Genomic DNA, 14,839 nt, shown 5'->3' with positions numbered 1-14,839 from the left:
TGCAACTCCACAGTCCACGAAAATAGCGAGTCACGTCCTAGTTTGGAGAAAGCCCAGTTGGCACAAGAACCAAACTCAATTAATTTGCTAAAAGTCACCTCTAATCAATGACTTCACATCAAGCTTTGAACCGCTAGCATTACAAAATCTTGATACATGCCTTGTACTTTTATTGTGGTGACTTACACAAACAGCAACGGGTTCTTTAAGGTGATCGATGAGAAAACCAACAAGAAGAATATGCTGGAAGGAATGAAGCGACGTACCTTCCTGTCAGTCATCAGAATCAGAATTATCTTTATTTGTCAAGTGTGTCAAAAACACACAAGGAATTTGTCTCCGGTAGTTGAAGCCGCTCTAGTACAACAACAGACAGTCTATTGACAGAGAATACTTTTAGCAAAGCAAATTAATTTATATAGCGCATTTCATACACAAGGTAACTCAATGTGCTTTACATGATTAAACGCATTTAAAAACAAAGGAAAGGAAAAAACATCTTAAACAGAGAATAAAATAAAATAAAATAAATAAAAGTACAATTAAAACAGCGTACAGTGCAAGAAATATCATTTCAAATGGAAATACTCTAAAAAGCATGAGAAAAAAAGAAACGTTTTTAACCTGGATTTAAAAACATTCACACTTGAGGCTAACGTGACTTCTGTTGGCAACGTATTCTATTTGTGTGCAGCATAATAGCTAAATGCTGCTTCACCATGTTTGCTCTGGACTCTGTGCTCCACTATTTGAGACATAAAGACATAAAAAAAAAAAAACACAGTCACTGAGCAATAAAAGGTTACCAGTCAGTAAGTTTGCAATAATTGACTATATAGGTCCCGACCTGACATCATGAGGCCTCGCTTCACTTGTGAGTATCATTGTGATGTGTTAATTAGGGAGCAGAACCACTGTGTTGTGTGGTGCACACAATGTGTTCGAGGTTCATGCACAAACAACACTTTGAGGCAAGTGAGAGGACAGGACTGCGGAAGCTGAGAGATTTAACAAGCCCATCCATCATATGACGTTGAAAAAAAACAACAAGAAAAAAAACACCTTTGTCAACACAATTCTTATTTTCACACGATGCATTCGGCGAAGAAAGTGTCAGTTTATAGTGTGAGTGCAAACCTGAGTTTAGCAATGTGAAATTGCACAGTGCACAGTGGATGAAAAAGTATGAGAGAAAATCATTCATGGCTGTGGCTTCTGAGAATATTTTTGTGTGTGTGATAACAACTTATATATATCATTTTGTTACGTTTACATTTTTAATATTGCAGCGATATGGTGCATTTCATGCTTTATAATTGTGATCAATGCCACAAAATGACAAGATTTCCCTTTTGCTTTGCGTTTTAATTATTCAAGGACATCCAGCAGCTTCAAAGTCTTCTTTGTGAAATCTTAGTAGCTTTGACCTGTTTATTATTATTATTTTATTATTATCATATAAAGGGTGGGTTTGCAATTAAGAAAATAACTTAATAAATGTTAATTACTGTATAACGTTTTATAATGAAAGATTTAAGTAAATGCGTGAACTGTTGTAATATTTGTCTCAAATATGTAAAGTAAATACTGTTTACATATTTTAAACATTCTGGTACCCACATACACATCCATGAAAATGCCTGGGGGGGGGTGATCCTACTTCGCGGTTTTTCACCTTTCGCGGGGGGTTCTGGTCCTCATTAACTGCGAAAAACGAGGGAACACTAATTTGTTCCGGGGTCAAACTGTCGCTATCATAAACCCTTTATTAATAGTTCACAATAGTAGGACGTAAACACAATAAAAGACTCCGGGCCTTTTCGGATTCTGCCTTTTGCTTCGGAACTTTCCTTTCCTTTAAGCGAATAAGCGACGAATCGCCAGTAAGTTATCATTGTGCCACAAAACAATAACTTACAATGTCAGTATTAACAGCATCATAATCGATAATTTCATGAACTTCATATTTACGAAAGACTTTCCACTTTCTTAGCCTCTTAAATGATTCTCGACAATTAACCTGACTGAAATAATTATGACAAGCACAAAAGAATCGAAGGAGCGCTTTTATAGTCTTCAGAAAATATTAGTTTCACAAGAGAGACTTACGTCATGACGTTCGATGATGTCATTTAGGAAAAGGGGAGTTGAATTTGTTTTAAACATTTCCTAAGTTTGAAAGGAAGCATGTTTTCATCTCGCCTCAACCCTGCCTCAAGCCTTATAACATTTTGTATTTTAGTTCTTAAATAAATAATTGCGTTATTGTAAATAATAAATAAAAAAGATTAGCCAAAAATATATATCGTTTTTGTTATTATTAATTGTAATTAAATGAATTATACCATTTGAAAAGGAGAACAAAATATTATTTTATCATTAAAGTAACTGTTTTACAAGTTTCACATTCACATTTTAAACTTTATTTTACCAACCTACCTTACCTAAGAATGGCCCAATTGTTTGTTTTAGAAATTAAATGTAGCTCTTGAACACAAAAGTTGTAAGCTCTTGTGTGGCGTAATGTATGACAGTAGTATTTTGTGAAACTATATATATTGTTAATTAGGTATTTTTCCTGGCAAATTTAGTAATTTTCTAGCCTTTGAGGCACTGAACTTCAGTGGAGGTTCCACTGTGGATGTAGAAATTTGATATTGGCATGAAATTGGAATTGGGCACTAAGAAGTGTAAACGTACGTCAGCATTCAAGGCTAATTCCATCCTCCATCAGATGGTTATGAGCGCTTCTTTTGTACGATGTTAAGACCTAACGAGGACGACAAGAAAAGATGCTGAAAGTGTCTGATTAGGAGAGAATGCTTGTAAGGCTCATGAGAGACTGACTCATCTTCCATTAGCTTTCCTTCTCACACACAGGTGGACACTTTGCTGCTCGCCAAAGGAGAAACCTCACAGATGGCGGTAAGAGTCGCTTCTCCCAAGTTTACGAGGATCGTTCCTGGCACTCGTCCCCCCTGTCGCCCCTTTAGAAAGATTGTGCGAATCTGCAACCTTGGGAAAGAATTACATACACGCCTCGACAAAAGTTAGGGATATTCGGCTTTCGGGGGAAATTTCAATACGCTATAACCTTTATTAAGGCCCGCTGCACACTGTGCGACTCAGTCGAAACCGACTGAACTGTCGTGCAGTGTGCAGGCGAACAACATAGATGTAACAGCCAATCAAACATGCCATGTCGTATCACATGAGTTTACACAGCCAAAATATCAGTTTCTACTTAGAAATGAGATGAAGCCAGCTGCCACCATTGCTAAGCCATAACAATAATGTATAAAACAGTACCAGTGGATGGACTAGCGAAGCGTGGAGCGTCTCTGTCTCCAAATGCACACGAGCTTTCACAGAAAAGAAATACCTTTCCGTGTACAAAGGTACATCCAGTCAACCGCCGTGTTGTAACAATACAGTATGTAGAATATGTATACTGTGTTTTACAATAATATTTAACTATAATTGTATTGTCATATGTACCTGTAGATGAAAAGCCAAAGCGTTGGAGAGTCTGTCACGAAAATGCATGTTTAATGGCTCGATCATCGCCAATAGCCTGTCAAATATCCGCACTCACTCTCCTGTTATTTTTTGCCCATTTCCTCTTATGTATTATATTATCATGAGACCCAAACGACACCTACTCTAACAACTGATCAACAGTAAGTCGCTGTTGTGAGAAAGTGACCACTGAGCTCAACGTGTCACAGAGAGTCATCAGCTGCTTGCAACAGAGTTACAGAGAGACTGAAGTAGTCACAGGCATGAAAGTGAACATCATTGGAATTTTTCATGGCTCAAACACCTGTTGTGAATTTTTAGCAACAGAAAGTTATGCAGAAAGTACTGAAACTTTGAACAGTTGGACGTCTGCGCTCAAAAGAAAATCTAATCGAGTTAACCTGCAAAGGTTCTAGTTCATTTTTTGAGAGTATCCGTAGCTTTTCGTGAGCAATGTATAAGCTCATGGCTACTCTCATAGCCCCATTCACGGTTAGGAACAAAAGAGACAGTTCAGAACAGTGACAGCGGTGGTATGAGCTTCATTTTGGTGCCTGGGTGGCCTCTCTCACACACTGACAGGAAAGTGGCGCAAACACGCTGTTCTGTTGTCTGAGGCTTCGGCATCACAGCAAGGAAAGGAGGTCGATTATGCGCCTGTGGCTTTCAGCGTGGACGTCCCGTTGTTATATTGGTCTTTATGCGACACCCTTATGAATATGATCATCGTTCAGCATCAATAGTAATATATTGGGCTCATGCCCAGAACTGATCCAAGACTGAATGCGTTAAGTCACACAGAGGCGTCACAGTCTTATTCAAAGAATCACCGCTTCCTCCTCCCATACATTACTTTCTGTGTGCAGTTGCTGGCAATTACGGCGCAAAAAAAATGTTTTTTATACTCCCGCAGGGAAAGGCAAAGTAACTACAAATAGATTTGGTTATGAGGAGCCATCCAACTCTTTTTCTCTAATGCAAAGCGCTAACAAGCAAGCAGACTCAGCAGATCTTAAACACAAGCTTAAATGTAACCAGACGTCCAAAGCAGCCATGAAGTGATGTAAAATCAATTATGTGTTTAAAAATGTTCAAATCAAGAGACTGTAGACGTAAATATAAAAAATTGAGGGCTACAATATATAATTCATGTGTGGCATGGACGTCATATTATGCAAAGAAACCATGCCTGCATTTCCTCCAATTTTAAAATGGATCTGCCATCATAATGATATCATTCTGAGCATGTTAAAACTCAGTGGGGATTCCTGCATGGAGTCACCCAACTCTGTAAAACCATCTACTTTACATTTTGCCGCAAAGACTTTCTAACGTAAAAAAAAAAAAAAAAGAAAAATCCTGTGATGACTTGTATTCTAACCAGCACTGTCAATCGAAAACTTCTTTTTGGTAATAAAATGTTCAACTTTATCAATAAAATTAATACATTCCAACTAGTACACAACAGGCACTTTCAGGGCACTTCAAAGAGCACGATGAAAGTCATTAACTATGTCAATTATAGATGAACACTTGACATACCAGTACACATGTACAACTACATTTCTGTGCAAATCTCCAACATGTAGTAGGTTATATAATTCAAGAATATACATGTAATGAGCTGCCTGAAGTTGATTCATGTCAACTAGGTGCTCAAATCCACATACTGTACATACTCTGCGGAAAATACACTTATTAACATGCATAAACACATCTGCATATTCATAAGCTCACTTAGTCATCAACACTTCAGGTGTTATGTCAATTATTAATGCTATGCCGCGCAGGGTGTGTTTACTACAACACACAAGAACATGTTGACTATCTCGCAATACAGAATGTGGCCCTTTTGTTATTTTCTAGTTGAAGCATGAACTCCTTTTTGCCATTATATACATTTCATTACAAATAAAACTGTGTGCAGAGATGATTATTTTTAAGAGCGTATTACCATGTGTACAAAAAAATAATCAAATTAATAAATAATCAAATTAGGCAGTCTCAACGATGTAGTGTATCTTTGTTTTAAGACATTATGTCAGTGTTAATAGGACTATGTGAAAGCAATTATAATGCACGAATTATCCTTGGATGAATGACACGCTCAAACAAAAAATTAACATTTTATATATCAGGTTTGGGGGAAGCGCGGTGGTCTAGTTTGGACCGCCAAACTACTTACGGGTTTTAACTGTATACTCACTTAATGCCCTCATGTGTGGAAAAGGAGAGCTACAGTGGCCGCTTATTGAACACTGGGAGAACCGTAAAACACATAAAGAAAATGAGCACAGTCACGCAGGAGCTGCTGTCGGCCACAGCTCACACCCATACACTCACATGTCACACCCCACCCCACCTGGCCCCGCCTCTGAAGGCACATTTTCTATACTTTTTATGCTTGCAATTTGTTTTTTGTCCAAATATGTTTACAATGTGCTTAAAAAGTGTGTTTTAATGTTGTAAAGTTTAGTGTTTAAAGAGTGTGGATGGGACAAAACAAATGTACAGTATATGGTCTCTCAATATCATGGATTTTCACCTTTTGTGGGTGGGTCTGGAACATCCCCCGCGATAAAGCGTACGTCCTACTGCGGGTGTGTGAAAATAGGATTTTGTAAACTTATCGTGGAATAAACATATATATATATATAAAATATCTTTGTTTCCATTCAAGCACGAATGAATTTGCACATTTACCTGGATGGAAACGTCACTGTAGGATCCTCCGATGACCCCGGAAATGGCCAGCGGGACCTCATTCTGGATAGGTCGCGACCCGTCCGGGCATATGAAGCCCGGGTCGTGCACCTTGGTGAGGGACGCCCTGACGAAATCAAGGGACTGCTCCAGAGCGTAGGTGTCCTTTGAGCAGGTGTCGAGGATGTGCGCCCCTAGCTGGAGTCCAGGAAGGATGCGATCGCTGGCGTTAATTTCGTCGAGCGCCAGCAGCATGGCCTCCAGTCTCTGGATCCCTCTCTCCTCGTTGATTTTACCACAGTCCTCCATCCCTTCGCCTTTGTGGTGCACCGGGAAGAGGCCGCCGATCACCAAGTCGCCGTCTATGAGGATCTCGCGCTTGGCGGCCGGGGCGAGTCTGGACATGCTGGGCAGGCACCCCGGTACCAGCAGTCCCAGCAGAAGGATCTGGAGGGGCCAGTAGGAAGGCGCGGGAAAGGCCGACGACCTGAGGCGGAGCGCGACGCTCAGCATGGCGGGAGCAGGATGTTGGGCCGAGTGTATCGAACAGGAGAGAGGCGGTGGTTTAGAGAGAGTGTATGTCTTCTGATACTGGACACAGCATGTTGGACACTTCCTGTAAATGAAATGAAGAATTAATGTTCATTCATGTTATCACACAGGTAAAAATTATTGATAAAAACAGAAGTGAGACGACTGATTAGCAGGACATTTTTTGACACAAAACATGCATTGATATTACCTTTCCCTCAAGTTAAACATCCTACAACTGATACAGTGGAAAGTCTAAAAAATAAGCCTTTAAAACTGGGAGCGGCAAACTTGAATGAATGACTGGAATTAATTTTTAAATTGGACTGATGGGCCACGTATACTGTGTGCATGTTTCTGCCAGAAAAAAAAATAGGAAAGGTACTTTTTAACTTTTTTTTTAACTGGCAGAAACAGGACAATTGACTTTATTTTACCACATTTTGTCATGCACTAGAAAGTACATAATACCTTATAATGTGCATAACATAACATCTACACAAAACAGGCTTCCATTCAGGGAAGTTGTAGTGCATGTAGTGCAACGCTTGCCGAACAAGTAAACGAAATTGGAAAAAAAACACCTGGACTCACCCCTCAGGGACTTTAACAAAGCTAAACTCAACCACGAATTCCCTAAATACAAGCAGCACATCGACTGTCCTACCAGGGAAAATAACATTTTAGACCACTGCTATACTACGCTAAATAACGCATACCGTGCCAAACCTCGTGCAGCACTGGGCTCGTCTGATCACTTAATACCGACATACAGGCAAGAATTTAAATGTGCGAAGCCTACAGTGAGAACAGTGAAAAAGTGGACCAATGGAGCAAAGATAGAACTTCAAAGCTGTTTACACTGCACAGACTGGAGTGTCTTTGAAAATTCAGCTGGCAGCCTGGATGAATATACAAACACTGTCACATCCTATATCAGTTTCTGTGAAGAAGTGTGTGTACCAACAAAGTCATTTCGCATATTCAATAACAACAAGCCGTGGTTCACTGCCAAACTTAAGCAACTTCACCAAGCTAAGGAGGACAGGCCTGTCGCCTTGACATCTGTGGTCATGAAGTCCTTTGAACGTCTCGTGCTGGACCACCTCAAGAGCATCACAGGTCCCCTGCTGGACCCCCTGCAGTTTGCCTACCGAGCAAACAGGTCTGCGGATGACGCAGTCAACATGGGACTTCATTTCATCCTAGAACACCTCGACTTTGCAGGGACCTACGCGAGAATCCTGTTCGTGGACTTCAGCTCAGCACTCAACACCATCATCCATGAACTCCTTTCCTCCAAGCTTCTTTAGCTCAGCATCTCGCCTGCCATCTGCCAGTGGATTTACAGCTTCCTGACGGGCAGGACAAAGCAGGCTGGGGGAGGACACCTCATCCACACGCAGCATCAGCACTGGGGCACCCCAAGGTTGTGTCCTCTCTCCGCTGCTCTTCTCTCTCTACACGAACGACTGCACCTCAACACACCCGGCTGTTAAACTCCTGAAGTTTGCAGATGACACCATTGTCATCGGCCTCATCAAGGACGGTGACGAGTCTGCATATCGACAGGAAGCGGAGCGGCTGGAGTTGTGGTGCGGCCGACACAACCTGGAGCTGAACACGCTCAAGACTGTAGAGATGATCGTGGACTTCAGGAGGCATCCTTCGCCACAGCTGCCCCTCACGTTGTCCAGCTGCCTTGTGTCAACCGTCGAGACCTTCAAGTTCCTGGGAATTACAATCTCCCAGGACCTGAAGTGGGCGACCAACATCAACTCCGTCCTCAAAAAGGCCCAGCAGAGGATGTACTTCCTGCGGCTTATGAGAAAGCACGGCCTGCCACCGTAGCTGCTGAGACAGTTCTACACAGCGGTCATCGAATCAGTCCTGTGTTCTTCCATCACAGTCTGGTTTGGTGCTGCTACAAAAAAGGTCAAACTCCGACTGCAACGGACAATCAAAACTGCTGAAAGGATTGTCGGTACACCCCTACCCACCCTTGAGGACTTGCACGCTGCCAGAACTAAGACAAGGGCGTGCAAAATCCTCTCGGACCCTACCCAGCCCGGTCACCAGCTCTTCCAGCTCCTTCCCTCAGGTAGGCGCTACCGATCAATGCAAACTAGAACTAGTAGACATTCCGACAGCTTCTTCCCTCTTGCGATCAACTTCTTAAACAGCTAACCTATAATTCCATTACAACAAGCTGGCAATTTTTTGACTTGAGTTCGTTGTCACATTTCTGTGGGGCCAATTATGTATTACTCGTGCACTCACTGTAGTTGTCTCGCCATGCTGCACTATTTGCATATACTGGCCACTCATGCCAGAGTAGCATCTGCTCCATTTGCACACTGATTGAGGAGTATCTGTAACATTTGCACAACCATTGTCCCAGATTATCGCACTACTCGTCACTTTAAACCGCATACACTCCTTGAAGTCTCAGCGCCCTTTGCACAATGGTCATTGCACCGGACTATTGCGATATTAGTCATTCGAACTGCCCTAAGTGCTAGAGGACTCTGCATCTTTTTGCACAATTGTTTTTTGTTTTTTGTCAATGTCTTTATGTCTCCAAAGTGTTCTGTAAATTGACTGTCCGTTGTACTAGAGCGGCTCCAACTACCGGAGACAAATTCCTTGTGTGTTTTGGACATACTTGGCAAATAAAGATGATTCTGATTCTGATTCAGATTCTGATTCTGATTCTGATCACATTGCTCGAACATCACATTTACCCCGCCTCCTGCCCGATGATAGTGGGGATAGGCTCCAGCACGCCCGCGACCCTAGTGAGGAGAAGCGGCTCAGAAAATGGATGAATAATTTCATAAAATTATATTATTTATTTTATTATTTACAATAAATCAACAAATATTAGATTCATAAAATAATAAAAAACAAATATATAAATATAAAAGATATTTACTAAAGTACGAGCTGTGCTTTTATAGTGAGCCTTTTTTTCACAGCATTCAGTGTAAACCATTTAATTGGACAGATCCATTTAGCATTTGCACGACAAAACCGCACGGTGGCCGACTGGTTAGAGCGTCAGCCTCACAGTTCTGAGGACCCGGGTTCAATCCCTGGCCCCACCTGTGTGGAGTTTGCATGTTCTCCCCGTGCCTGCGTGGGTTTTCTCCGGGTACTCCGGTTTCCTCCCACATCCCAAAAACATGCATTAATTGGAGACTCTAAATTGCCCGTAGGCATGACTGTGAGTGCGAATGGTTGTTTGTTCGTATGTGCCCTGCGATTGGCTGGCAACCAGTTCAGGGTGTACCCCGCCTCCTGCCCGATGATAGCTGGGATAGGCTCCAGCACCCCCGCGACCCTAGTGAGGAGAAGCGGCTCAGAAAATGGATGGATGGATGGACGACAAAACCGATTTGCATAACACTTTTTAAAGTGCTTGTGTGTGACAAGTACAAAATGGTGACAATCTGGATAAAGGTGAGGATAAAGACTGGTTCTAGGCACTATGGCATCATTGGAACCTGTCCACCCCCTAGAATCAATGTGGCACTGATCATTAGTCATTCTTTTTTTTCTTTTCTTTTATTCAGTACTGTAGTGTACTTGCAAGACCTCAGTTCAGTGAGCATCAATAATTAAGTTATGTTTCGCTTTTTTTTATTTTTTTGAATTCCAGCCACAACAAGAAGAACGTCCATCCATCCATTTTCTGAGCAGCTTCTCCTCACTAGGGTCGCGGGCCTGCTGGAGCCTATCCCAGCTATCATCGGGCAGGAGGCGGGGTACACCCTGAACTGGTTGCCAGCCAATCGCAGGGCACATAGAAACAAACAACCATTCGCACTCACAGTCATGGCTACGGGCAATTTAGAGTCTCCAATTAATGCATGTTTTTGGGATGTGGGAGGAAACCGGAGTGCCCGGAGAAAACCCACGCAGGTACGGGGAGAACATGCAAACTCCACACAGGCAGGGCCGGGGATTGAACCCGGGTCCTCAGAACCGTGAGGCCAGTCGGCCACCGTGCCGCACAAGAAGAACGTAAGAGGATAAAAATATACTCGTGAAGTTGTGGGAAGTAAGATTCACATTTAATGAAGTAAGACTCCAGTGGCACCAAATGTGTCTTCACTTGTCAACGTAAAGGTCCAGTGTTTTAACATATTTGCTATTAAGAGTGGTTAACTTCCTTTTACAATTATTTGATTATTAAGATTGTTAAAGTGAGCTCAATCAGATGCATCACCTTTGTCATTTGAAGATTGTGTATATTGATCCTGGGATTTATTTTCCATTACATTTCCATTATTTTAAAGAAAATGTGTTATTATGATACACTGTAACAACCTAGTTTTTCTCGTTAAGAGTATGTTGTTTTATTTTTAGCCATTCTCATGGTGAAGACAAATAATTCTATTAGGGAAAACCTGAAATTGTTTACTTTTCTTCTCATGAGATATGACAACGCCGAGCTCTAGATATTCTGGACACTTCTCGAGTGAGAAGGATTTTCCCGGCTTATGAGGAGATGACACGTAGATGGTGGTGCTCCTCAATGAAGGGGGGTTGCCATGGTAACTTGCTGGGTTTAAAAAAATATAATAATAAGTGAGGGTTGGACTGCGGGGAAGTGGGAAGTGTATGCTAAAATGAATCTCTACAGAAGCAAGCGTACCGGTTTTTGATTGTTGAGTTGTGATGTCATGATGAAAAAGTGCTCATTAAATGATAATAGTGAAGCCAAACATGCTTATTTAGCCATATTCCATTGTGTCTTTAAACTTGTTAGTAGATCCACACCTTTCCCACATACTATGTAATATTTCAGAAACAGGTGATGTCCCAAAATGTACTGTTAATGATCATCAATCCACCTCGTCTGTAGGCAGCTACAGAATATTCGGTGACATTCCCACCAGGGAACAACAACAGGAAGGTAAGAGTCTAATGAATGCTGCATTCCCCCGCTCAGGATAAATATTATATCAGGTTGTGGCTGGCAGCTCAAGCGGCGCATTGATGAATGCACTGTTTTGTATCCAGCGAGGAGGTTCGCGAAGAGTGTGAAGACATGATCTAAGTTGAGTCTGGGTGTGCAAGACGGAGGGCAGAAAGTGAGGTGCAGGCGTCGCCACGCACATTTGATCTGATCGAGTCAAGGTCAGAGGGCCACTTGCACATCCAACACGCAAAAAGTGTAATTGCTCTTCAGCTTCTGGAGCAGATGCCAGCTTTCTGGTTGCAAAGGCAAGGTCGCTGTGGGAATTAATGGCGCCATAAGGAACAGCCAATTAGGCGAGCCTTTGTAACCTAGGCCAAATGGAGGTTGAAGGTGTCTCAAAGAAGTGCAAATGCAGTCAGACGCCATAGAGGACATGAAACGCTCGCTATCAAAAAAATGCATTTGCGATTTGAAAGACAAGCAGGGGCTCGATCAGCCTTCAAATGGTCCCATCAGTCTTCAATCGGGTCATTAAAAGGACGCCGATGTAGACGTAGCGGCGGAGTGCGTTCGTGCGCCGAAACTTCAAACATGAGGAGGCAGTCAACGAGGACTTGTCCATTTACCATAGGCATAAAAGATGCCTTGATAATGCCATTCTTCATTGTCTGCCAAATATAGCCAGTGTGTAATGTGTGAGTCAGTGCAAAGTCCCTCTCAGCAACGCTGTGATTGGCACGTACAGTCGCACCGTGCGTACGACAATGTGTGTAAAGTCGCTAAGTGGGAGCCAAACAAAACAGGAACCACCTGTGCTTCGGTCCTACTGTGAACATCTATGATGCTCACCGGTCACAACATTAGGTACACCTGCACAATCCACAACCATCCATCCATTTTTAATTTTTAACAGTGTGTGTCCTCATTAGGGTCACGAGTGAGCCCGGGCCTTATGAGGACAAACAGCCGTTCATACTCAGATTTGCACCTATGGATGATTTAGCGTCTGCTATGACCCTAACATGCATGTTTTTGGAGTATGGGAGGAAGCATGTTTCTTCAGAAAATGTTGGCGTGCCACTTTTTGGATGTTTGACTTTTGAGTGGGTGGAATTCATTCAACACTGTGGTTACTATGGTGACTACAGTTTGTAGTACGTTGAACTTCACTGCATTATAGCGAGATCTGTTTCTTATAGGTCCAGTAGCTAAATAAGTTAAGCAACCTATCAACGAAAGTAGTTGAGTTTGAGGCAAGTCGGGCGCTGCATTTTGCCTCGCTTGCTTGAAGATGCCAATCAATTCCACACAAACACACTATTCTTAACGATCAATTAATTTGTTAATGGATTTTTAAGAGTCCCTCACCATAATGATACACAATAAACATAGACTATTGTGAAATTAATACCTCTCTAACAGTGTCAATTAAAACTGAGCATCATTATTCTTCTAAAGGTAGAATTGGATCCAGCTCTATTGGTTCTCATGAGACTGTGCTGAAGTACCAAATCTTGTAGCCGGTGGGTGTAAATGAGATTTAATTGGTTGTTTTGAATGTGATGTAAATGTTCAGTATCATTTGAATAAATGCACCCAAAGCATTTATCCTTTATGATTACATTTATCTGGCACTAAGCCTGTGCACACTTTGGTGGAATCCCTCCCCCCTACAAGGATTGACATTCCATTTAGTGTGTATGAAAAAGAATAATAACAGCCATAATGCGGCACTTGTCCTGTGAGATGTAGTAATACAAAATAAAATAAAAAATAGCATGTCCATATGTTTATACCACCGACGCTGACAAGATCATCTTTTATTAGAGAGATTTGGTGCCTGGTATTGGACACAACATCAACCAAATTGATTTATTGGGCAAAGAAAAAGGGTGATGGTTTTAATTGGTGCGTTATTTCAGTGCACAAAAACGCCATACACATATCCACATGTAACTTGTTTGGATCCAACATTGACTTCCACTCTAAACAAACACGTTGCGTGTGGAAGAGTATGGCAGAAAGTGGCAGTGACAGCTCCAGTCGCCTGTCAGCCGATGGCCATTAGATTAGGTACACTTGCTCAACCCACTGAGATCTTAATGCAAGAGCTGCATTTGAAAAAATCTCAGTTGTGATTGATATAGCCAGTTCAATTTTACACCACAAACACACTGTCATAAACATGTTGTGGTATATCTCTTCAAAACTGAGCATTATTATCTTTGTAGGAACACATGCAGGTGTACCTAATGAAGTGGCCAGTGAATGGAATTTTTCCCATTTGCATATCTCGCAGCAAACATTGCAAATATAAAACATCACATTAAGGATGAGGGATTACAGTTCCTGCTGTTTCTAGCACTGATTAAAACTGCTTCATAAACTAATCAGTCACATTGTGATGTTTTTTGGTTATCTAAAAATAGTTAAATCCATCTCTATACAGGTTATACAATGTGGAATTTCCTGAGTAAAATGTGTGTCTCATTCAGGAGAGTTGAGGCTCACGCTCCAGCAAAAAAAAAAAAAAAAAAAAATCACATAGAAATGGAAGTAAATAAAGCATGGTGTCTTACCTAAAACGTTATTGACGTGCAGCTCTCCTTGGCGACCGTGAACGCACCGCGAGGCGCTTCATGTGACCCGCAGCGTGCAGATGTTGTCCTCTTTGGAACGTGTCTGCCAGACTGCAGCATGGATCTGTCCTTGGTTCTGAAGTGTTTGCACACACTGGCAAAACTCTTTCGTGCTCTCCAACTTGGCCGGCGTCGCAGCACTGGAACAGCCAGGTGAAGCCGTGCGCAAAAAAAAACAAAACAGAAAAAAAATACAAAAAAATACCAAAAATAAAAAGACGCCCTGGATGCCACTGGGCACTAGAGAGAGTAAGCGGGCTGGATTTGTGAATAAAGTGGCGTGTTTACAACTGTTTCATGAGCTTTTCTCGTCGGGAAGTGGTCAGAATGAACTTGGAAACAAGAGGGAGCTGAAGAATCTCGCTGGTGGCGGTTGTGCCACGAGGACGCGCCTCTGCCGCTCCGATGAGCGCGACGCCACCACGCTGCGCGCTCCCGCCTGTCGGCAGCTTCCAAACAAAGCCAAATGAGATACACTCACGACAGGAGGCGCGGGGAGAAGCTCGGGTTTAAACACAAC

At 42.1% G+C, this 14,839-nt stretch overlaps 1 protein-coding gene across 1 annotated transcript in view; it reads right to left on the bottom strand.

The window, feature by feature from the left end:
- The window catches only part of grm2b (glutamate receptor, metabotropic 2b), a 33,686-nt gene extending 18,847 nt beyond the window's left edge, over window positions 1–14,839 (bottom strand). The window contains exons 1-2 of the mRNA XM_061785154.1: window positions 14,260–14,839; window positions 6,223–6,838 (exon numbers count right to left, since the gene is read on the bottom strand). Coding sequence (XP_061641138.1) covers window positions 6,223–6,735 — 513 coding nt within the window. The 5' untranslated portion in view covers window positions 6,736–6,838; window positions 14,260–14,839. The remainder of the gene's footprint in view (window positions 1–6,222; window positions 6,839–14,259) is intronic.

Source organism: Phyllopteryx taeniolatus, chromosome 9 (assembly GCF_024500385.1).
Source record: "Phyllopteryx taeniolatus isolate TA_2022b chromosome 9, UOR_Ptae_1.2, whole genome shotgun sequence".
Lineage (NCBI taxonomy): Eukaryota > Metazoa > Chordata > Actinopteri > Syngnathiformes > Syngnathidae > Phyllopteryx > Phyllopteryx taeniolatus.
Note: the sequence above shows the minus strand (reverse complement) of the source record. Positions and strands in the feature narration are given on the sequence as shown.